Source organism: Elgaria multicarinata, chromosome 4, assembly GCF_023053635.1.
Source record: "Elgaria multicarinata webbii isolate HBS135686 ecotype San Diego chromosome 4, rElgMul1.1.pri, whole genome shotgun sequence".
Lineage (NCBI taxonomy): Eukaryota > Metazoa > Chordata > Lepidosauria > Squamata > Anguidae > Elgaria > Elgaria multicarinata.
The window spans coordinates 67,786,282-67,812,372 of NC_086174.1; the positions used below are offsets into that span (position 1 = coordinate 67,786,282).

Here is a 26,091-nt window from a genome sequence, read left to right on the forward strand (position 1 = left end):
CAGGATGCCGTACAGGCAGGGAAATCTTTGGCCACAATGACAAGGCAGTCTAGTTTACTATCTATTTGGAAGTTCTCCCTAAAGCACCGGAAAAACAAGCTTTTTGGAAAGGACAAATGAAAGCATCATCCCTGCCAGGCAGAATGCTTGGCCCATGCTACTTTAGCAACTGCCCCATCCAAAATGTGGAGTGGTGAATAAAAAGACAATACAAGCTCAGCACAGGCTAAGATTGATAGTGGCCAGGTATTCCTAAGGCAAACCTCTATGTTCCTTCAAAATTGTTCACACATGCCCTGCTTAATATTAAACACCTACTAGCTATAAGTAGCTAGCTATAATCTATAAGCTATAAAACTAGCTATAAGCTATAACTAAGATCAATTTTTCTTTTTGACAAAACAAGAAAATTGGGAGATATACAAGTAACTTGTTAAGAATTTACTGCAGTGTTTAAGGGAACTGTAATAAAAGGAAAACATAATTTTAGTTTTATAACAACTACTGGAACTTCATATCAAGGAATATTTTCGAAAGCCATTACATTTCCAATCAATATCATTTAATTTTGAGCTAAGTAGACATGAGAATCACAGTAATAGGGAGTTGTACCAGAACAGTTTTCCAGCTTGAGCTTCACCGCCCCGTATGTAAGGAGTGATTTCTTTGGTGAAATTCCATTCTTCCTCCAAGAGATTTTTTAAACTATGAGATGCTTGAGGTAACTGCTGTAGCATTTGGATCCAGCTTCGCATATAATCAAAATAAACCTTGAAATAGGAGGAAAAGCAATTTAAACAGTAGTTTCACAACATGCTTGTACATTCAAAACGTGCTGCAGCAAAGTACTCACCCATAATATGAAGGTGGCTTCCTAAAATGGGAAAAGGCTTACAAATACAAGAAGAGCTATGCTGGATCAGACCAAGGGTCCATCTAGTCCAGCACTCTGTTCACACAGTGGCCAACCAGCTGTCGACCTGGGACTCACAAGTAGGACACAGTGCAACAGCACCCTCCCACCCATGTTCCCCAGCAACTGGTGTATATAGGATTACTGCCTCTGATACTGGAAGTGGGACACAGCAATCAGGACTAGAAGCCATTGATGGCCTTCTCCTCAAATAAATAAGATTTGAGTAAGATCTCAAAAAAAATCTAACTGTAGAAAGTCCCTCATTTTTTGGTTCAGAAAAACAAGGCCTATCCATGTAAGGGATTCTGTTCTAAATCTGACCTATACCCGTGACAAGACCAGGGGAGACAAAATTTGTTCATTATTGCTTATAGTTAAGAGAAATCAAACTTGTAATATTAGTAGTATTTACTTTTCCATCCCCACTGTATATGAATTTTCAAATAGGGGTGTCCCAACCCAGATGAACATACAGTGCGATTGCCTTACACAGGGAGACTTTTTACAACTAGATCCTAAACATGTTTACTCAGAAGTCCCATTGAATTCAATAGGACTTAGTCATTGCTTAGGTAGTTGAAATGAATTTCCAAGATTCTGTAGCCAAAACACACACATTCTATGAGCAAACAAAAGGAGGTCTCAAGAAATTTGCAATCCTTCCTATTAACACAGCACCCTTTCATTTCTAAGAACATTAACAGAAACTGGGCATGCACCTATAAAGCAGAGTTATTTTTTAAAGGTATTAAAAAGAGACAAGTGGAAAGCTGCAACAAAATGTTGCAGTGTATCCCTAGCCCCAAACAGGAGGTCCCTTTGTCCAGGGCCCGAAAACCTGCAACATGAGCCTTACTACTCCCTATGTCTTCCCACTTTTCTTTTCTCCCCCCACCCCACCCCAGGACACCTTCAGCATTCTGTGGCTCAACTACCCTCATCATTCCATAGGCCCTAGAACCTGAAAGGTCTTTTTAGTGCCCATTTTAGAAGTTTAATATAAACCTCTCTTTCAATTTATTAAAATTAATGCTTATAAAGTGCCTACATTTTCTAAGTGCTGTACAGATATTAAAAATGCAGACCGTCCTGCAAGCTGACAATCTAATCAACATGATACAAAAGGGAAAAGGAACAGGGAGGGAAGAGGAAAGCCAACACTGAACCTCCAGTGCCTGATGGATGGGGCCACATTGGTCTCCCTCTTGCCAAGAAGTTCTTCCTGAGAGGCAAAGGGGCATAAGTGTCCCAGTGGTTCTTGGTCGCCTGGCCAGTGGCAGAGTTCAGAGTGCACGGGCTGGTAACTTCAAGGCTCGACTTCTGCAATGCTCTGTACATAAGGGCTACCTCTGTGCCTAGTCCGGAAACTTCAACTAGTTCAAAATATGGCAGCCAAGTTGGTCACTGGCACACCTAGGGGTGACCATATTACCCCAACTTTAAAATCACTCCGCTGGCTTTCAATTAGTTTCCGGACGAAGTATGAAGTACTGGTCATTACCTTAAAAGCCCTACGTGTTTGGATCCAGTTTTCCTGCGGGATCGCCTTCCCTTGTACAACCTGCCCTGCACACTCAGGTCCTCTGGGGAGAATTTACTCCAGTCATCCAAAACTAGGCTGACAACTGTTACCCAGAGGACTTTTTCTTCTGCCGCCCCCAGACTGTGGAATGGCCTGCCGGGAGAGATTCGTCAACATAATAGTCTTGCCAAGTTTCAGACAGCCATAAAGACTGATCTCTTCCGGCAGGCCTACCCAGATGTTTTTTAATATGTCCAGTTGCTAATCAGTTTTATATGTTTTTAATCAGTTTTATGCATTTTATGGTGATTTTGTATTTAATGTTGTTCCCCGCCTTGATCTAGAGGGAGAGGCAGGTAAGAAACAAATACTCTATTTTATTCGATTCTATTCAGCTCTGCAATTTCATAGTAACTTGCATTTGGAGCAGAGTGTTCGTTCTAGCTGTGGCCAGGGGGAAAGAACCAAGCTCCCTGCAGCTGCTGCTTTTTCGGCTGTGGGATGGAAACAAGTTGGTTTCCTCCCTTGCCATGATGTTCTTTCTGGGAGGTAGGGGGTGCAGCCTCCACTGACCCTTAGTATCCTGGCAGTGGCAGAGGCCAGAGTGTGCCTCCCTTTGGCTACACAGTCCCAGGGTAACACAGCATTCCTAGGAAGTCTCCCAAATATGTGGAACACACACACACAACCTTATTCTGGGGTCACCCTGCCTTGCTTGCAAAGCAACAGGCTCAGGATCGCAGGATTCCCATTATATGCCATATGATTAAAAAAGAAAACAGTTTCTGCAGGCTATAGAAACTCTTGGCTAATGAAAATAAACTGAAAACAGTCTATTCAGCACTAGCTGGACAAGCTTATAGACTTGAACCACTAAGTTATGATAAATTGTTACTTACCATTAACATCTTATGCAAGTCTTCTTCAAAAGAGTCGATGTTGCAGTTGTTCTTCTGTAAGTCATCTAACACTTCACGTAACATAAACTGATAATATTGCTTCATTAACAGACCTCCTTTCAGGACCTCTTTACACTCTCGCACTAGCTGCAAGGAAACAGTCCATAAACAGCAATCAATCCAGGGTTTTCAAATCTGGAAATGCAAAAGTTCTCTAGAGATTCTAATAGAGTCTGAGGACATTTATGATATTAAAACCTGCTGATTCATGAGGTGAAAGGATCAAGCAACTCAAATTCTACCGTGATAGAGCAGCTGGTTGCTCATGGTTGATTTCTACAGATCATTAAATCTACCAAGTGTTTTACAACCCTTTTCTCATTCATCCTCCCATTGATCCCGTGGCATAGGGCTACTCAAATTCTAATAAATACTGCAAACAGAGATTACCAGTGCTAGAATTTGAAGCCAGCTCTCCCTGACACAAATCTAATCATTGTTAAAAGTTTGGAATTTAAAAATATATTTTTTAAAAAATCTCCCAGATCTGCCTTCATTTTTTAAGCTTGTCTACTTGAACCATGGGGAAAGAGGTGCTTGTGCTTCATGCTCTCTCTCTGTGTGTGTGTGTGTGTTTAAATGAAAGCAACTTCTAAAGAATTTGGATTTTGTTAGCTACCATGAGCATTTTTTGGGCAGAAAGATGCTGGTGAATAAGTGGCAGCCCCTCTAAAGTGCCATTTTGATACCGTTGGAAGAAAGGGCTGCCCCTTGCCAGGGAGGCTTGAGGCAGCTCTGGTGCAAGAAATTGGGAAGAGCAGCAGGGTTTTTCTGCTGCTCTCACTGAGTAGCTCTATACCTGATTGCCGCAACCCATGCTGGGTTGGCTCTGCCGGGTTCGGATGACATGACAACCCACTGTGGGTAAAACAACCCCTAGAAAAAGATATGGGTTGTCAGGGGGGCTTATTGGCAAAAAAAAAGCCACCCTGAAGGAAGCAGTCTGGGTTTGGATGACACAACAACCCACACGGGTTATCATGTCGTGCAAACCCAGTCAAAGAGTATGTTAGAATTAACGGGTAATTCAGATTGTAAAACTTCTGGACAGGGTATTATACAGTAACTCAAGGATGTTAATCTCATTAAATATATAGGATTGATGCTTAACTTTCATTAACTAATAAAACACTTTCATTTAGTTGCAAAGGATCAAGAGATCCTCTGCAGAATCTTCAGTAATTGTACATTCTTACCCGAAATAAAACTTTTGGTAAGAGCAGGGAATTCTTTTTTGAAGTATTAGAATTATCCACAGATAATCCCTTCCTTCATCATCTTTTAAGAGTGCAATCCTATACATGCCCTTATCTAGCTACAGTTATCCATAACCTCTCATCTGGATTACTGCAATGCATTATGCGTGGGTCTGCCTTTGAAAACAGTCCAAAAACTTCAGCTGATCCAAAACTGGGCAGCAAGATTGTTAATGGGGACTGGGCAATGAGTCCACATTACGCCAGTACTTTCCAACTGTACAGCCTGCCAGTCCATCTCTGGGCCCAATTCAAAGTGCTGGTATTAACATTCAAAGCCCTATACAGCTTGGGGCGAGGTTATCTGAAGGATCACCTCCTCTGATATGTGCCTGCCTGGACCCTAAGATCATCTTCAAGTGTCCTTCTCTGTGAGCCCCTGCCCAAGGAAGTGAGGGGGGTTGCTACTAAGAGGAGGGCCTTTTCTGCTGTACCACCCTGTCTGTGGAATGCGCTTCATAGGGAGGTTCACCTGGCACCTACATTGTACTCTTTCCAGCACCAGGTGAAGACCTTTTTATTTTCCCAGTAATTTAGCATTTTATCTTCCTAGTTTTTTTTAACTCTGCTTTTTCAAATCTGTATTTTAAATCTGTAAAATCTCTGCATTACTGCTTGGTTTTATTCTGGTTGTACTTTTATATTGTGATTTAAGTGTTCATATTAGACTTCAAGCTGTACTCTGCGGTTTTAATTTTTGTGAACCAACCAGCTATTGGGTGGTATAGAAATGAAAAAAGAAATAAAATGCTGGCTGGGACTTGCTGGGAGTTGTAGGGCTTTTTTCTGTCTAAACATGCATAAGATTGCTCCCTAAGTGTTGTTTCATGCTACTGGAGAATATCATCAACAATCAAAACACAGACTGTACATTCTTCTGTGGAACATTATTAACTTTACAACAAAGGATAGGGGGAAAGTCAAGAAAACACATCAGGCAAACCTGCTTAATACTCAAGAGAGATGGCTCCCCGGCAGGCCGCTGTTCCAACCTTAATTTGAGACACTCATGGATAACATTGAGAAGGACTCGGCAAAGAACTAGAAATGCAGGCTCAAAAGATGGCAAATCCATAGATTTCAGCTCTTCCCATGACACAGTACTGCATTTTTGATCTGAAGAAGTCGGAGAATTTGACAACTGCACGTAATCTGAACATAAAATGGGATCTGGGTACTCTGAAAACTAACAAAAAATAAATACTATATAAAAAAACAAGTTAAAAGTCTTTCTTCCTCCCACCAGGTTAGTAGCTTATCAAGTGTAAATGCCCAAAGCATCACCTTAAACAAAACTTTGTTGGAAGGCCAAAGAAGTTGATGATTCAAAACAAAATAAATAAATAATCCAAAAGCCTATTAGCTGCATGCAACCACTTGGGGTGTATCTACAATACGTAGTTTGGGAGCTTGAGGATATTTTAAAAAATATAACAAGTTTCCCCAGAAAACAGCAATAATGAACAAGAACATAGCAATTAGCCACATGCGTGTTAAAGAAAACACCCTGCCTAATTCTAATCTGTAACTTTCCTAACTTTGAACAATATTAGGAGAAATGCAGATTAGAATTAAGGACCTCTGCCAAGTGTCACTAAAAGGAGGTGAGGTATACGTAATGTTAAATGTTAATGACCTAAAGGAATAGCTATATGAATTGCCAAAACACTTATAATGTGTTAAAAGTGCCACTTTCAACAAGCTTGTCTTTGAGCTATTAATTTTAAACTCCCAATATTGGAGAATTTGGAGCAATCCAATAAAATTGTTGCTTGCTGAATTTTTAGGAAACTGAAGTCTATGAATTTCATAAATAAAAAGATACCGTCACTGGGGAAGAGATATGATGTAGGAAGTGATTGAACACACATGTGTATGATTGTTATTAAGTCTGTATCCACAGTTTGAAGTGGGGGAGATCACAAACTCTGTACTTAACTACCTATTTTATCCCTAATGCTATGGGATCAACATGGCAATAACATAGAAGTACAGAAGTGCACAGACAAATGAGTCTCCATATAGACATAGAATTGAGAGGGCTAATACCCAATCCTTCTCCAAACTAGTGTCTTCCAGTTGTGCTGGACTACAACCCCCAACAGCTAGCTGGGGATGATAGGAGCTGTAGTCCAACACATCTGGATGGTACCAACTTGGGGAAAGCTGCCTTAGACTGTTCAATGTGTAAATCAGGTCTGGCTCCAGGTTTGAGGGGGCATTTGGCGAAGTGCCCTCTGGTAGTCCCCATCATGAGAACTTGGCAGTTCTAGCAGCACTACAAGCACAGCTGGGAGCTGCCACTGCCATTCCCCCAAATGCCATAGAGCACCTGCCATAGTGTCACTCACTCCAGGCACTGTGGGCAATTAAAACAGAGGCTTGTAAACTGAAGGTAGTGCCCAATGTTAGTCCTATGTAGAGTAGACCTATTGAAATGAGAGGCCCAAGTAAGTCTTGATTAACTTAAGTCTCATTCATTTCAATGGGTATATTCTATGTAGACTGGCTACTACCCCGAGCGGCCCAGTGTGGAGGGTATAAGCGCTAGCAGGCTCTGTTAGGGCACTGGGGCTGCAGAAACTTCCCTGGGATGCCAAGTGCTGATGCCAGGTTTGATGTGAAGAAAGCCCCTTTCTAGCTTTCAAATCATATTCCACAGTGTGCCATTTGAGCATATTCAGTTTAAGTAATAAACAATATGATTAGCATCTCAGTTCTTCATCTCTTTTCTTTCCAGACTTAGAAAAAGACAAGACACAAATGAGTGGGGAAATGTAAGTATACTAATCCAGAACTTTAAATTTACTCAATATCTTAGATTTTACAACATGCCAGCATCAATTGTTTTCCGTTATATCCTTCCAACATACACATGCACCCACACTTTTGACATTTCCTTTGTGCTCTGACAGTTAAATAATTGCTCCTCATCACAGTATAATTTCAGACCACAGAATCAGATGTCAGGAATGGATATACTATGAAATATACCATTGCTAAAGTGTACATTTCATTGAACATTCATTAGTTGATCAGTATTTTCCAGAGAGCAAGCGCTGCATAAGAAAGAAGAGTGGACTTACCTGCATTGGAAACCTCTCAATTAAACAGCCCTTTTAAATATTAGATTGTGAAAATAATGAAAGCTTTTCATCCCAGCTCTAGGCACAGCGGTGAGTAATTTGGGGAACATGGATTCAGTTCAGAACCTCAATGTTGTTAAACCTCATTGTTCACCTCCATAGTTTTCAAGATGGGCTTCTTAAAATCACATGTAATTTCATTTCCCATGGTTTAATTCTTTATAAAAATAGCAGAAAAACGTGACACCCTATAAACTATTAGTAGATACCTTATGTTATCACTAAATGGTTAAAACAAGTGCAATAATAATTTCTTCACATTTACATTTCAAAAAATCTGAATGGCAGGAAAGCAAATTAGATATTAGGAAAAACTTTCTAAATGAGGTATTATTTTGACCATGCAACAAGTTGCAGAACATTCGTTGGGCCATTTCAGAAGAAGCTACGTTATGGCAAATCCTCTCTCAAGGCAAGGACTGGCCTTATAGTGCCTTTCAATTAAATGCTGTATTTCATTCTATTTTATTACTTTCAAATTGGTTTGAAACTATGCTACGGCAATTCGGTATACAAGGCACAAATAAGGCATTCATGATATCTCCATGTATATTTACAATACCATACCCATGTCAGTTTTACAGTATAAATATGCTAAAATTCACATTTTAAAAGAAAACCAACAGTTTTAACTCAAATGTCAGGTTTATCTTCTCTTAGACATAGCATATTCCCAAGGAACACCTTTCTATAACATTTGAAGGTCATTCCCCACCATTCAGTAGGAACACATAAATATTGGTGTACTTTGAAAGGTGCTTCTATAGTCATGGAAGACTTTAAATGAATGGGGATGAGGTGTAGGGATGAGGTTCACGTGTTGGACTAGGACTGAGGAATCCCAGATTCAAATCTCCACTCAGCTACGAAATGTACTGGGTGACGGTGGACCTGCCACTATCTCTCAGCCTAATCTACTTCACAGGATAGTAGCAAGGATAAAAGAGGGAGAAAAATCCATGCATGCCCTTCTAAACTCCTCGAAGGAAGGGCGGAATACAAATGCAATAATTACTCAAATTTCTTTGTGACAACCCATACTTTCAGTTTTTAAACTGAACAGATTCCATGTACATGGTACATACTGTTCCAGCTCTTGTAGACACTCCCATAGAAGCTTTGGTACCCTACACTTTACCAATACTGGAAAGTTTCTTTTTTATTCTGTAGCACTGTGTCTCGAAATCCACAGTGTATCAAGTCTTCAAAAACCAAAATCATTAAGACAAAAAAGCAGCAAATAAAGCATCCTATTCTGAACATTTAACCTTCATTTCTAGATTCTGTCCATCATTATTAGTAACAAGACTGCGATTCATTATCCATCAGCTACTAGCCGAGCAAACCGGGGGAGCAGGAGGAAAGTTGAATGAAGATCCAGCAGGGAGGAAGAGAGCTGGGTAGAGAACCACTCGGCACCCTACTAATCTTCCACCAATTGCAGTAGCAATTCAAGGACCAAAACCTCACGGATGCATTGTGGCTTCTCTATGGTGCCTCAGAGAAGCCACAATGCATCTTTTATTGGTTCAAGTCCAGCATATCTGACATGGGAGTTCTATACTGCGGTTTTAAGTATGATACTTCACTCAACACATTACAGTAATATAGATGACTCATTAATAAGATATTGTATATCACAGAACAACTATGTGAATGTGTGTGATATATACACACAGCCATACAACAGAATATTTTTTTGAAGAGAGAATTTGAACAAATGGAACTGTTGCTTGAAAACCTTTGACCAGCAAAGGCAAACCAATTGCACCAACTACCTCCCCAAACCTACCTCCAACTGCTGGTCATTCTTTATCAATGCCATTCGGGCCCTTTGCAGGGAACCATGCATTAACTTGTGCAGTCTTAAAATTAGCTTTCGCAACCCCATTTGTTTCAGTGCTTTATCTACAAATGGCCTATAAATAGAGGTCAAACAGTGTCTGCTGCAGCCTGCTTCACCGCTGCACTCTGTAACGGCCCAGCAGGTTGAGTCGTCCTCAGATTCAAGCCTCTCAAGCTTTCTTGAAAAATGGTCTTGTGCCTCAAAGTCAAAATTTGGCTTATTGGCAAAATTATTTTGGATGGCTTGTCTGAGTTCCTCCACATTTTCCTCAGAGATTTGTTCTTCATCTTCACTTTCCTCTGTGCATGCCCCCGAGGTTTCCCTATCATCACCCTCGTACTCTGGATTATTGTCCCTGAATGGCCGAGGAGAAGGGATTTCAAACACTGGCCAGCCAATGTCAGATAGATCCTTGATGCCCAAAACAGTTCCCATAATCCTTAGTTTCTGGTTTAAGTCTTTTGTAATATTTAGCCAGAGACAGAGTGCCTGCACCCTGTCCTGAAAATCCCTGGCAGCATACTTTTCATAGTCACTTTGAAGGGCCTTCAGAGATGGATAAAGTGCTTCTACGTATTCTAGCAGCTCCATTATCCGCTTTACCTGTTCAAATGAGACCCGCTGGCGATGGAGGTGTTCATGGTAGCTTGAGTAGCCCATAGTGCTAGCTCCATGGGCTGCTTTACACTGTCCTCCTGATGTACCATTAAGACTAGCTCCACTTCCTACACAGGAGAGGTTCCCATAGTTAACTTTGAAAGTGAGGATTTCATTGACAATATCTGGGATGGCTTGACGGGCTGTGTACAAATAAAAGTCTTGGTCCTTAATTGTCCGGCCTGCATGCCAAGCTTGCAGTTCAAGCCAGATCAGTTCATTGGATCGGTTTAACTCAACGGAGGAAGTGCTTTCTTGCCCTTTCTGCTCTTTGTCCTTTTTCTTGGAAACTGAGGTAAGCTTTAACAAAAGCCGCAGGGTTTCAAAGAACTTTAAGCGGTCCGCTGGGTAATCAGTACGAGAAGTCTGGCGTGTAGTTTTGGCTATAGGCACAGGTACAGATACTGGAGGCTTAGCATTGCTGCAGCCAAGGCTGAGGTAAGGCTTATTGAGATCAACATCTGGAATCGACTTTTTTGGCAAGGACGCACTGACTGACTCCAACATGAATGAGCACTGTACGTTTTTCTTGTGATCCCTCTCAGTTGTCCTTAGGGTGGCTCGGATCTTTTTCCCCTGCTTATAGCTGTGCTCTTCTGTGTTATCGAGGGTTTTGACATTGTCTTTGTTAGACAGCTGGTTTGGTGAGCTCATCTTCTCTGAAAGTCATAAAATAAAATAAAAAGCATTATTGTTTTTTTGCACCAGAAATAGTTCCCCTTAAAAAAAAAGTTACTCATACCCCATTTTCTTTATCCCTTCTATTCATAGAAGCTTCAGTTCTGGGATAAGTTAAATGCACATAGCACAAACTCGTCAAAGTTCATATTCATGATAGTCCCCTAACATTATGTGAAGAGTTCAGAAATTACTAGATTTCAAACATAACACAACTGGCATTCAAATATTCTCCCTTTATGTTTTCAAGTTCATTGTAATAATCAACATATTAAAAACCGTGAAGTGCAAATCAGTATTTAACAGATAAAGTGACAGAATGTGCATGGTTGACACAGGCTAGGCAAGGCAATCGTACAGCCATATCCCACATAATTAAACAGAGCACAATGGTCCCTTAGGGGCTAAACCAAAAATATTCAGTGGCTACAATTGTGAAACTCAGATTCAGTAAGTTCCAGTTATCATACAACTACTCTCAAAATTATTTTTCCCTTTAACCTACAACTTTGAACTGCAAAAATCTTGTCAAATAATACTAGATGTCACAAACTATTTGTATGTTTTCTGTTTCTAACTGTTGAACTTACACCACAATCTACCATTAAATCTCAAAAACGTGTATTTTATTGAATAGTCATGAATGATTTAATAGTAATAAATTATCATCACAGAAAAAAAACACTGAAACCCATTTCACTCACAAAAATCAAGACAATGCTGAATCACTTCATAACAAAAGGAGACATAATTATACTGTGGAGCTTTTTAAATAATAGGTTTAACTCTGAAACCATGCTAATGGAAACATTCTGTTGAACTAATTGTAATTATAAGACTTGACTTCTCATTATAATTATCTCTTTTGCTGCACATGGCAGTTGGAATCAGTGACTAAGCAACAGTCCGGAGAGCACACGACTTGATGGAGTGAATGGAGATGGAGGATTTGAGTTCTTCGGCACCTGATTAGATCTTATTAAAAACACATCCAATGCTAACAAGTTCTAAACTTGGAAATTGATGGTGTTGCATATATATTACATATCTACACGTTAATTTTATTTAAAAAGGCATACTTTAGCAACCTTTTTAAATACACTATCAAATTTATGCATATAATTGTAAATGGATACACAGTTTTGGCTGTCCCAGGTCCATTACCTTCTCAAGGGCACTGCTAGGCTGCAAGGGATGGAGGGAATTGCTGTTACAATTTCTTCAACCCTTGAGTTCATTTGTACTGCTGTAATGCTCTTGAGGGAAAAGAGGTTTCAGTGCAGTACAAGCTAATCCTTCTTCCCCACCTCCTTTTTGGCTTCCAGAACCTTCTGTACAGTTTAAACTTCACTGCTGCAGTCATGAAACACCTACTTTATGCATTATACACCACTCTATGCAAACACCCACTCTGGCTCAGTTCAGACAACACATTAGTCAACGCAGTGGGAAAACTCCATTCAACAGTTGAGTTTTTAGGGGCTACTCCCCACACAACATGTTCTAACTCCACCGTTGCGTGACAGTGGGCTACTGTGAAGTTGAGTAAAATCCACTGCGACATTTGATTGACAGTTCCTCTGCCCTCTCTCCTCCCCCGGTCCTCCTGATGGTATCCCATCAGCCATTGGTGCAAAAAAACCAATCTCCACAGCTCTCCTAGAGCGGCACTCTCTCCTTTCGCAGCTCTTGCCAGGGAACTCTATAGCCAGTGGGGAAAATTAACTCAATGCAACAGAAAACTCCATGGAGCCTGCCACACAACACGCAACACAACGGTCGTGCAGGAACTCTCCTCTGCACACCATGGATATTCTGCATGGAGTGTTTTCCCAAAAAAAACTCCACCATGGGGTGGAGTTTTCCAGCAAGACAACATATTTCTCAATGTGGTGCAAAAACTCCACATTGAGAACTAAACCACCATTGAGAAATGTGTTGGCTGAACTGAGCCTCCCTGTATTATACATTAATGACTTTAGTATTGACGTGCATGTACCTGAACCACTAGCCAATCTCCTGGAGAGTTCTGAACTCTCTCTTCCCATTACAATAAATAAATACGAATTAAGTGTTATGTGCAACTGAGTCAGAGAGTAGGCTTACTATAGTGGCTAAGAGACTAGTCTACAAAAGTCCCAAGATCAAATCTTCCCATACTTATGAACTCAGTTGGTGTTAAGTAAACCACTCTCTTAATCTCAGACACCTTTCTGCAATTACGGGGATAATATATTACTGACCTACTTTAAAGGATTGTTCTAAGATTGCATGTTAATTTGACGTACTTGTGACGTTCGTACACCATTTTACAAATGTTTACAACATACAACTAAGAAGCAGCGGCAATTCAGAACATAATGTATTTCCTAGACTCCTAGAATTCAGTTATTGTGCCTGAAATAATGCTAACTATGATGTCACGCCACATCAGTACAAAGAAAAATATGAGATTTAGGTAGTACCAACAGTATCATATTAGACAGCACAACACAGAAAAAGCTATCAATAGTAATGCTGTGCATATGGACTCACACAGCAGAATGAAAGATGTTCTATGCTCGCAATCTTCCAATACTATTTTTGGAAAAAGTACCCAAGCATGAGGTATTACTACCAAAAAATCTGTAGATAAAAGCCTCTCCCTAATCCTCATGGGGGTTAGCCAATATGATACAAAGGTATTAAAAATTCAAGACTGTTCCTCAGCCACTATCAGAGTTACTAGCAGGGGAAGGAGGCCTTGCATGCAGAAGTTCTAAGTTCAATACCGAGTATGGAAACAATCCCTGTTGTTCACAAAAAAGGTTACAGGCATGGACTTTCTCTACCTGAGATGAATCTGGAAAGCTGCTGCAATTCAGAATAGACAATACTGAGCTAAACAAACAAATACTCTGACCTGGTATAAAGCACCGTTCTATCCCCTACCTTTTTTACACTTCTAACTGAACGTCCATCATTACTGTTAATACACTTGGTAACTATGGCAATCAATCAGCTCTCATGTTCTTCCGCTCTACTGTGCCAGGTGCACTGGAACACAGCAGGCCACATCACAGCAACCCGAGGCCCTCTGATCCTCCCCACTGGAGCATCCAGTAGCTCAGCCGTTCCATACCACCCTTGGAAGATTTGGCAGAAAAAGTAGACTCTGAAAATGGAGGCCTAAGCCATCTGAAGCTGTATTCGGGAATAGGGTAAAAGAAGGTTTCAGCCCACCATGGCAGATATATGGCGACCATCATCCAGCAGGAAAAAAGGATGACTTGCTACACCTCTTTATCGTCCTTCTAGCTCACACACAATGCTAACATCCCACCTTCCCAGCCTCTGCTATACTGAATTGCTAGAAAGTCGTAGATAATGCCAGCTTCCACTTAACTGTCTAATATAAACTTAAGAGAAATGACAGCGCAGATTTCCAGTACCACTTAAATGAAGAACACCAGAGAAGTGGTAAGGAATACAAAATTACGCATTCCTGGCTTCTCTGGTCTTTTGAATACAACAAACAAATAAAAAATTCTCACTCATACCTTTCAAAGCAGTACGGCTGGTAGATCTCGCCCCCACATTATTTTTCAGGTGCTTCCTATAGATGCGTTTCATCTGCCGCGGTGTGCTAGGAGGAGAGGTTCCATAGAAAGTTTCAGTATTTGCTTCATCAGATAACTCCTCAGGATCAGATTCTGAGATCTTGCAAGTGACATCTTCAGACTTGCACTCTTGCCTAAGCAGTAAAAGGAATTAAGATATAGAGGTCAGTTAGAAAAGGCAGCCCATTAATATGTCTCCACCCCAACAATGTGAACTTTCTGTACTCTTGCCACTCCCATGTGACATACAGAAACTCTCCCAACAAAGCAGTTTTTTCCAGCTTCTGGTAGGATACTGCTTTTCAATCTTTGGTTAGAAAAGACTGTGGATTAAATTCTGTTTGTGAGAATTTTCACCCACCTCTTGCCAGCAAACAGAAAGCTAGAGCTGGCAATATTCCTAGAACTTCATGCTAAAACTACATATAGTAGTCTACTACAGAGAGCTTCGGCTATGGAGTGGTATATAAATTTAATAAATTAATAAATAAAATAAATAAATATACTCTTGTGTCCATAAAGTAGTGCATATCACAAGGCAAACATGGATAAACATTAGAATTATACTGCATGTGTTGAAACAAGCAAATCCCCCACAAATTACACATGCTGCCTTAGTAAGGGCATTCACACATGCAGAGAGAAAAGTAGTGCACCACCAAATCATTCAAAGGCCACCAATTTCCACGTATATGCTATACAGACCACCTGCCTTACTGAAGGATAGTAGATACCCACTAAGAAAGAAAAATTATCATATCTTACATAAAAATATGAAGGCCCACCAAAACAACAACAAAAACCATAATAAATAAATACTTAAAAATTCCGGGGGAAGTATGTGATCCCTCCCCATTTTTTCTTTGGAATAATGAGTGGAGGAACTATGAAATATTTTCCCATTTGGAATGAAAGAAACTCTTTTTAAGCTAAGGTTTTACTCACTCCAAATGTATAGTATGAAGATTTTATGTAAGATAAACTTACATACAGCATTAAGAGATTAATTCTTGCATATATTGTGGACATACAGAACACTCAAATCTGAGATGCATTATTTTTTAAATTCTGATTTAAAAGCTCAAATCACACTTACTTCCCAGGAAGGGAACTCAAGGTGGCCAATAGGCAAAGGGCAGAATCCAATGTTATGTGAGTAGACTTCTGTTCACAAAATGGGACTTTCTTTTCCTCTCCTCCATTCATCCAGCCTGCCTGAAAATCTGGCCCAGGTAGATCCCCAAACCCTCCAAAACAGATTTTGAGGATGTTCCGGGGGTGGGTGGGTGCAGGGAAATAGGGCATCACCCCATCCCTGGTTCCTCTAACAGAAGCAGTTCTATCAGTGGAACAAGCTTCACCAGCAGTATTTAAAATAACTTCCAACCCTTATTCAAATAACAATCTTAAAAAGTCCAGATTAATAAACACGTTTGTAAAAACACAAATTAGCATGAAGGGCTCAAAAAAACACCCCGAAGTTATTAAAAACTTTAGCCAAATGCCTTCTTAAAGCAGCCAGGTTTTTACAAACTGTTTAAAATAGTACAATATAAAGGTCTGGCAAATCTTGGTTGCCAAAGCATTCCACAAAGTGGGTGTAACCACAGAGAAGGCTGTAGTTGTTGTTACTGCCTGCTAGCTTCAGGAGGCTGGTGGATCTGAAGCAGAATACCAGATCAAGAGACCTTGAGACAATAGAATGATCAACAGTCTGTCTGAGTATAAGGCCGTTTCCTATGTACTGGCCTCGCCCTCAGGTGAAGCAGACAGGGGTAGGGGAAAATGTTTGAAAGGGCCAGAATCATTGGAGAGAGGCTATGTGAGAAAAGATGGAAACTTGGGCTTGTTTTCTAAGACATTCAAAGCTTTCAGTTGCAAAAAGGATGACGGACTGAATCCCTAATATAATTAGGTTTCTTGGGCATTATCCATATTACTTAGTACTAATGATAGCCTTCTTTAGCGTATACTTAGGAAGAAATAAAGATCAATCTATTAAAGCAAAGGTCATTGCCCAGTTCATTCTGGGACAAGCTCTCAGACACAGCATTTTATACCCATATAGAAATACTTGTACACCACATAGTGTTTTGGACAAATATTGATCATGCAGCAATATATGCAAATATGAAGTCATCCAGCTGCAAGTAGCTAAAGATTCTCTTTGTGAAGCCTTAACAGGATTTTTTTCATGCTTCCAATATTCCATAATTCACTGTGATGCAACAGAAGTTTGTTGATTCATGCGCATAACCAACTTGTGCTTAATTTCTGTTCAACAATTCATCTGAAATCATTTATATTTTTGTGTCCACTTCTGCAGCTTATAACCACACCCACAAGCACCTGGTTAAGTTCCAGTCCTTATTAGACCTGTATCAATTATACTTCACCACAGATAGTTCTACCATTTCACCTTTGAGAACCAAAATTATAACAGAAAACAGTCCTGGATTCATACTACTTTTTAACTTACTGTGTAAAACACTGTGCTGCATTCAGACGTCACACTAGCCTACGATGGCTTACTTAATAAGTTACTCACAGTAGCTTTTTTTTTAAAAAAAAAAAACAGCTCACAATCCCCACCATATGACCAGGCTAGTAAGCTACTGGGACCAGCTTATTAAACTACTGTGTATAATTTGACTCACCCCCACAGTACTCCCGCCTGAGCAGTGGCGCTGTTTCACTTCTGAATCTGCACACTCTAACCTCATGCTGTCCTTCAGTAGCTTCCGCAATTTTAAAAAAATCAATACAAGACAATGGAAAACCTACTGTAATAGCTGCATTAGAAAAGAAGTATTTCTAGTACACATCAGCTTTTACTTCCCGCTGGGACTGCTGAAGGTAGGTATACGGATGTCATCACAGGTTACAAGCTTAGCTGCAGCAATTTCAGCAAGGACAGCAAAAGCTGATATGTGAATGAAGTGGTACTCTGTCCCCCACTACACCTGTTGTGGCTGAAGACCAGAGAAACCATGTGTTTGGCTGCAGCCCCAGAACTGCTTATACCATAGTTGCAGCAAAACTATGGAGAGGCATATAAAGGTACTGAACTGCACAGCTCAGCATCAGCTTAAGGATAAGATAAGAGAGGTTAAAACAAGGTTTCCGTTGTTGAGGCAAAGTGTTACAGCAAGTGCACCAGGAACAATACAAGACTGAGGATACCAGAGTATACATTTTGGGTAGCTGCAGAATTTTCCTGGAGGTAAAAACCATAAGTTATATACTCATAACAAGATGGAATATGAGTAATGTACCCACAATAGCATTGTATGCTCTCACTAAAAGATGTCCTAATTGTATTAAGATAAATGTTTTGATAAAAGCTATCATCTCCAATTACCAAAATGAGCATTTCTCTGTAGATCAACTAACAAGATATATTATCTTAAAGAGAAAAAAAATTCTATAGAAAGACAAAATGAATAACAGTCAGTTACATAATTCAAAGAACAACTGAAAAGAACAAAGTAATTGATTTCACCAGGGGGAAATACCTGCGATAAATGTTGTAGATAGTTTATAGTATCCTTTTTAACTATGTTATAATGCTTTCTGATAACAAAAGAAGTCAATTCTGGAATTTTTAGCATTTATTTTTATGATTCAAAGGAACATTCTAGGTCAAACAGTAACTCAAGATAAGATGTTTTTAGAGTATTTACATCAGCATTCACAGTTTATTAGCCTTTTACTGGTGATTAATTTAATACAAAACATCCCTCTTCTGTAAAAACCCGAAGAGGTTGTTCTAAATATCACCAATACATACTTTGTAATCCTAGTGAAATGCCACAATTGACATTTCAGTCTAAGCCAAGGAAACGGATAAAAGAGCAAGTGCTTATTTTATGTCTGAGGAAAAATGAACTGACTTGTAATGTCACCATCTGTCAGGCTAATGAGGAAGGGAGGAACAATCCTCTCCTCTGTCATGATAAAGTCAGCTCTGAAGCGATAAGAATGTGGAAGAGCAGAAAATATTTACAGCTTAGAAACAGGCTGCACTGAAAAATAAAGATGTCAGTTCTAAAGGAACTAGTAATTACCCCCAGAATAGGAAATGACATTCAGCAGATTAAGTTTTACTGTAAATCTAGCTGCTCAACACAATGCATCACAATATGTGTCCAAAAGAACATAAAGGAATCATGAAGGCCAACAATGTAAAATTTACCCCGTTATTACACATCTCTGACTACCACAGCATGAAAATAGCACCTACATATAACACTATGAGACCAGTGACCACTTCCCCAGTATTCTTTGAAGGATCATTTATAGGTTGAGCTGAATCAAGGAGGGAAGTCTTGCCCAAATGAGAACAAAAAGAAACACAAACTCTGGCAAAACAAAACATTGACAATAAAGCAGAAAATAAAATAAGGATAATATGGCTTAACCCCACCACCACTAAGTTCAATTCAACAATAAACAATTCTTTACATGCATCAGAAAAACTGCAATGAAAAGTGTGCTATAAAGGGACACGAAAAGTGTCAGGGGTATTCAAAAAATTCTTTCTACCTTCCTTTGTTGCAAAATTTGTAGGATATATACCCATGCCAGTACAGACATTTTCAGGGAGGGTCAAATGAGGGTGTTTCTACCTCTATGCTACCAATTAGAAGGCATTGTGCATCTATTACATTGTTTTTCTTTAACAGATTTTCTGCAGTAAGAAAAAAGACAGAAACAGCGGTGGGAAAACATGAGAGATTTAGGCCACAGCTAGACTTAAGGTTTATCCTGGGATCATCCAGGGTTCGCCCCTGCCTGAGCACTGGATCCCCTGTGTGTCACCTAGATGAACAGGTTTGACCCCTGGACGATCCGGGGATAAACCTTAGGTCTAGCTATGGCCTTAGAAGTGGAAGATGATGCCTGACTCCCCTGTAAAATTCTGGGAATGAAGCAGGGCAATGGCACTAAAACAGCGTTGTCTGGAAGCACCCGGAGTCAAATAGAGAAGCAAGAGATAAAGATCTATGATGCATCAATAAAAATTAAATTATCAGGCCTGGACAATATCTACGTGAAATTTCTTAAAGAACACAAAGATGCAAATGCTGATCTTCTAACAAAAATATGTAAATTACTACTAAAATTTTAGAGGACTTAAAAGTAGCTACACACATTTAAAAGGGGATCTAGGAAATTACAGGCCAGTTAGCTTATTCTCTAAGCATAATTAAAGAGAAAATGATCATGCATATAGAAGAACAACTCTTGCTAAAGAAGAATCAGCATGGCTTCTGCAAAGGCAAGTCTTGCCTCAATAATATTTTGGAGTTCTGTTTGGTAAGAAATCTGTGAAATCGCAGAAGGATGGGTGCAGGGGGGTTTACTAGGTGCCACCAAAGTTGGTTTTGGTGTGGGAAGAAACACAAAACTTGATTCAAAATAAAAGCTGTAGGACTATATCCAAAAAGAGGGTGGGATTGGGGAGAAGGAAAGTAATGCTGCCTAAATAATTAGTTCTAACAGCGAATCTAAAAAATAAAACAGAAGAAAGATCAGGGCAAATGGATGGAATGAAGGACTGGTTGGAACTGGAAGAATAAGGAAGGAGTCAGTACAGAAGCCAGCCACAAACAATTCCTCTCACACAAAACCTTCAGCATGTTACTGTTCTTGACTGAGACAGAAATAACAAAAGGAGTAGGGAGCAGCCTTGAACAAAGGATTTTATAAGACTCAAATCCCACTCCACAAGCACAGTAGTTGGAGAGGCCCTGTAAGCCATTCCTTGTGATTAGAAGGTACACCTGTCAGTCACTCCACTCCCCATCTTCCCCTCTCCTTGGCATTTTCCATTTATAGAAAAATAAAAGTAAAGTAGCATATATATTTATGTACTTTACCAAACAGAGAGCTTCACCTATGGAGCAGTATAGAAATAAAATACATAAATAAATAATATATTTATTTTTGCAGACAGACAGTCTGCCTTTCCGTAGCTCTCAAAAGCACTGAAGTGCACATGAAGATTAGGAACAGTCCAGCTTTGGTTCTGGTCACTTCAGAGGGAATTCTGTTTCACCTCAGAATCTCTCTGAAGCAGCCCGATTTGACTTGAGATTCAGCTAAATACGATGCATACCCCATCTTTATACAGATCTAATGTGTGACCACAACCCATGAGCTGTTGCTGGATTATTTGAGGGTTGTTTCCCACTCAGATAAGCCATGCTGCCCGGGTTCAGACAGCACAACAAGCCACACCCAGGCAGGTAATTAGACAAAGGGGTCCAGTACACACTGCGGCTTAAACAAGCTACTATAGCTTGTTTAAACTGCAGTGATTGTACCAACCAGGTCACTGTGTGTAGCTCTGGTCACTCCATCTCAAAAAGGATATTGTAGAGAAGGAGAATAATAGAATTTAGGATTGTCTCAAATGACTAGCAGGAAATTCAGGGAAGTAAAAATTAAGTACTTCTTTACCCAATGCATAATTTATGGAATTCATTACAAAATGTGATAATGGCTACTAGCTTAGATGTCTTTAAAAGTGGAACTAGACAAATTCATAGAGGATAAGTCTATTATTACCTATTATTTGGGATGAAAATATAGACCCGAAATTGGCAGTATGCCAGTTGCTAGGGAGGATATACTTGTAGAAGCCCAACGTCAGCAGCGAGCAGCAGAGCTGGGTTCAGGAGAAAAGAGTTTGACTCACAGGGGAAACAGGCTTTCTAAGGATGCGTTATATTGACTGAGGAGGGGGAGCAAAAATGAAGCTGGGACTGTCGCAATGCCAGATTGGGAGTAAAAGTAACCCACTAAGGCAAACAGAGACCGTCTGTAAACTGCGCAAGAAAAATAAAGTTTTTATTTGAAATGGCTTATTTTGGGTTGCTGTAACATACTGTATCCGATTCACCAGACAGACAGTAGTCCAAGAGTAACAGGGGAGTAAAACCAACCTGTGAAGGCGAGTGGCATCTGTAAAAATGAAGGGTGAAGGAGATTTGCCTAATCAATAACCCGCTAAGGCAAGCGGCATCCGTGAAAGCAGGGGTGGGGACTGGGTTAACAGTCACTTGCTAAGGCAAGCAGCATCTGTGAAAGCAGGGAGAGGGAAGGAGGAGGGCAGATCACCACTCTTAAAGCAGGCAGGAGCAGTGAACACAGCCCATGCTGAAGTGGTGGTGAAACTGGGGGAGGGAGGACAGCACTGGGACTTTCACACACTGTTGCCAGGCAGATTAGGGGGAAGTGAATTTTTGCGAAGCGGCAGGTTTATTCACTGCTCTTGCCAGGCAGTTCTGTAGCCATGTCCAACAAGCCAAACCAAAGCCACAGTGCTGGGTTCAAACATCATGACAAGCCACCCTGAACAACCCAACAGCAAGCCATGGATTCTCAGGGTAGCTTGTGCGTGATTAACAGACGGATCAGACATGTTGACCATGGCTTATTGTGTTTTGTGAACCCAGTCAATCACTGGGTTCGCAACATTACGAGGTGGGGTGGATAAGCCATGGTGGCTTATTTTCCCTCCCCATACGTCCACAAGCACCTAATTAGCATAATTACCCTCACTGGGCATAGGTTATCATGCGTCCAAACCCAGTGAGTTTGGGTGACTGAGTCAGATATCGGGGCTGTGCACACAGCATGCTAACCCACACTCAGTAGTTGAGTGTGGTTTGGTGTTGAACTGTGGGTTGTTTGTTGAACTGTGGGTTAGCGTGTTGTCTGAATCCACATTTTCTGCAGGTTGGTTTGTTAACCAAGCAGTGTGACTTGTTAACCACCCTGAACGACTCAATAACAAACCTTGGATTCTCAAGGTGGTTTGTTTGGGGAAAATAATCCCCACTGCATGGTTAATAAACTACCGGCAGAAAATCTCTGGGTTTCAGACATGCTAACCCACAGTTCAACAAACAACCCAACTCAACCACTGTGTGTTGCGTGGACAGCCACAATGTCTGAACCCAACAAGAGTGGGTGGTAGGTTCCAGGGTGATTTGTAAGCCACCCCAACCAACCTCGCCAGGTTTGGACAGCATGAAAATCTGCACCCATCAAGTATAATTATGCTAATTAGGTGGCTTGCAACCAGCACGTGTGGGAAGGTAAAATAAGCCACCATCATTTATTTTCTCTCCATGATCATGCAAACCCACCCAATGAATAGTCAAAACATAGTTGCTTTTTAAAGACTGTGAGGCAAATATAAATTAATATTCTTTGATCCAATCCTGCTATTTCTCTTTTGTATTTTAGTATTTGTTTTTAAATATTTTAACACTGCATTTTTAAAATTGTCTTAAGACAACTTAAAGGTGGGATAAGAAATGCCAATAAATACATAAGCAACTTGTGTTTTTAAACATCCAAATTAATTGCTCTTAAATCTGAATGGCATTGTAGTTATTTCACTGTATTTCTGGGAGTTCATTATTTTTTTTAAAAAAAACCTTAAAATTGGCAGATGGAAAAGAAATGTAAGATATATGATTTGGAGAACTGAAGGTCATTAGAAAGTGACATGACAAGTAGTGAGTGAGACTGTATGCTTTCTACTTTAACACAAGGAGGGGGGAAGGAGGAAAAAGAAATTTGCCCTAATTCTTACCATAAGCAGAATTTTAAAATTACTTAAGCACTTACCAGACTTCTGTGCCTCTGAGATCACTAGCTAAATAAATAAAGCCCTTTAACATTTTTGGCAGTTCTTCATGTTCTCACAACAGAAGACTATAATCAGAACTCTTAGTTCTCTCTAACTGGCACAATTAGAAACTGATAAATATATTTTTTCTCCATATTAGATTTTTAATACACATGTGAACTTTAGCACAAACAGCAAACAAAAGATTTAATATTTTGAGATTGATGGAAAAGTTAGTACAGAATTATACAATAATGTTGCGAACAAAAGGAAAACTTGCATCCATTTTCCGCATCCCCATTTTTAAATACCATTTATTACAAGAGTCTTAAAGGCTGCATGAGCAGTAACTGACCAACTGATTTACAGCTCCAAATCCGGTTCAAAAGAATGATTGTTGCATCAACGACTGATCCTTAAAGCAGAGCATCAGCTGCAGCTACAGGAGAAGAAGCAGAACCGGTGGTTGCATTTCTCAAATCCCTTTCATGACCAGATGTTTCTCAACCCTCTAGGCCTCTTGATGACAGGGCTTAAAAGCTGACAGGAGAAGTTTGGCCTTTATGTCTCTATGTTGTATACTTGTTTCCCCCACCCCACCCCCAAGTGGTGAGCTATTGCCTATGCAACACGAAGCAACTTTTTGTAGAAGGCATGAAAAGAACATTTCATAGTAACAACAACTTTTTGACACCATTCACAAACCTATTTCAATTTATGCAGACACTATACAAAAATGTGAACTGGTCACAATTAGAATTTTCATGGTAGCTATTATCCCCTCATATCCAGCCTATGTTCTTACAGAATTACTTACACCAAAATCATGTTATTGCATTCATACTGGGCTAAATCCAACGCTGTACAAACAGACTTTTGCTTGCACAACAAGAGTTTCCTTTCTTTCCCCATGCACACACCCCCATCACCCCACATCTGTTCCAGGGGATCCTCAAAGCATTCTGCTAACAGAAGTGTGTATTCTTCTGGCAGAAGTTAAGCCCTGGATACAACCCACTGTCCCCTATAATTTAGCCAATTATTTAAAACAGTTGTATTAACAAATGGGAACCGCAACAAAATGTTGCAGTGTTGAGTATGCCTATTTACTGTTCTAATCAGTCAGCCATGCTGTCCTCCATGATAATCCAATCTACTCACTCTATGCCCACTGAGTACGCACTGTCCCCACTGAGTTGTTTCTGGGGTTCCCCCAGACGTGGAGTTGTATTTGTACAAACCTTGGAGTTCCTCTGAGGCTTCCAGTACCTCCCTCTTGTGCCGCTGGTGATATTTTGGTTACATAAAGAATGCACTTGCCTTTGAACTTCAGAAAAAGATTATATAAGATGAAAACAAATTAAAAAATGGGAAGTTGGGAGACCCTAAAATAAAGATTCAGTGTTAAAAATATAGGACAAACTTTTCACAGGGTTAACAACATTATTTGTGAGGAAATTGAGCTCTCTTTCTTGCACACTGGATAGTAAGAAGGGACGATGGATCTCATAATATTAGTATACCCATGCCCACTATAGAGCCCGTTCTGCAGGGTTAGCCCACAGCAGGTAAGTTGATCCCAAGGGTGCTTTGCTGGGAAGTGTTATTTGTTGACTTTCCTTTTTTCTGACTGCAAAACCTCTTTCTCCTCCTCCCAAGATTTTTAGGATATAACAGAAGAGACAGCGCAAGTATTCTTCCTTCCACACTTGTCCTCTCCCAATTAAACAATCAGTTCATAAACACAAGTTTATGGGAGAAAAAGTACAAGTGCTGATTTGTGGACTCATACTTATTGCGCACTGATCTGTTTATCTTGCCTCCTTGATTGTGCACTCATAGGATGAAATCCAACAGTGTTCGTCTGCCAATAGAATTGACAGCATCGGTGGAACAGTTTCCATCTGCCACTGCAGGTTCCCCAAATTCTCCTCCAAAGGGGCAAAGCAGATTGGGGTTGCACAGGGATGAGTGGAAAGGGAAGTCCCACTGCGCAAGTGAAAGTCTACTCGCATGACACTGGATGGAATGGAACCCATAGGTTCGTTCCCTCCCTACCCCCCAATTAGTAATTTTGATTTCTTATGTTCAACTGTTAGCAATATTTCAGTTTGTAGTTGTACAAAACCAATGGTAAAACCGCTGAAGACAACCCAAATGGAAGAAATCAAGCCTGGCACAGCATTTATTTATTTATTTATTTATTACATTTCTATACCGCCCAATAGCCGGAGCTCTCTGGGAGCATGAAAAGACACTTGCTAGATACAAGAGGAGAGACCTCAAGAACGGGAGCCCTTATGTTTTTGTTTTTGTTTTGTGAAGCATGAAAACTGGGTGGACTGATTACTTTAACTATGAGAAAATAATTCTAACATTTGGAATGTGCAAATGTATACATATTGATGTTTTGGAAAGACTGAGTCTTTAGCCAAGGCCAAATGGACACAGGCCTCACAAAGTGACTTAGTGCAGACATAATACAAATTATGCTTTGCCATTACAAGAATTAACTTGGTCTCCTGAGCAACCTCTTTCCCCTGTACCCCAATTTTCAATTTAAGAGCAAACCATCATTCATATCTGAACCAGACAAACAACAGTTTGCACAAATCATAATTTGCTTGCAAACCAGAATTGGAAACCACATTCAAACTATGGTTGCCAATTATGATTTGAAGGAATACTAAGGTTTCTGCAAACCATTGTTTGCCCAGTTAAGATGCAATGCTGAAATGCCACGAATGAGAAGTCAGGGAGAAAATCAGAGTATATGAATGGAGGGGGAAGCACAGACCCATGATTTGGCATTACATGAAGCAAGTTTGGCAACAATACTACACATTTTCTACATGAACATACATG

General features: G+C 40.1%; 1 protein-coding gene across 4 annotated transcripts in view; it reads right to left on the reverse strand.

Annotated features, from left to right (window-relative positions):
• MAP3K4 (mitogen-activated protein kinase kinase kinase 4) overlaps positions 1-26,091 on the reverse strand; it is a 66,909-nt gene that overhangs the window by 30,834 nt on the left and 9,984 nt on the right. For all 4 annotated transcript variants that reach the window (XM_063124466.1, XM_063124465.1, XM_063124468.1 and 1 more), the window contains exons 2-6: positions 14,520-14,713; positions 9,592-10,961; positions 5,597-5,839; positions 3,338-3,484; positions 613-770 (exon numbers count right to left, since the gene is read on the reverse strand). In XM_063124466.1, the coding sequence (XP_062980536.1) occupies positions 613-770; positions 3,338-3,484; positions 5,597-5,839; positions 9,592-10,961; positions 14,520-14,713 (2,112 nt within the window). The remainder of the gene's footprint in view (positions 1-612; positions 771-3,337; positions 3,485-5,596; positions 5,840-9,591; positions 10,962-14,519; positions 14,714-26,091) is intronic.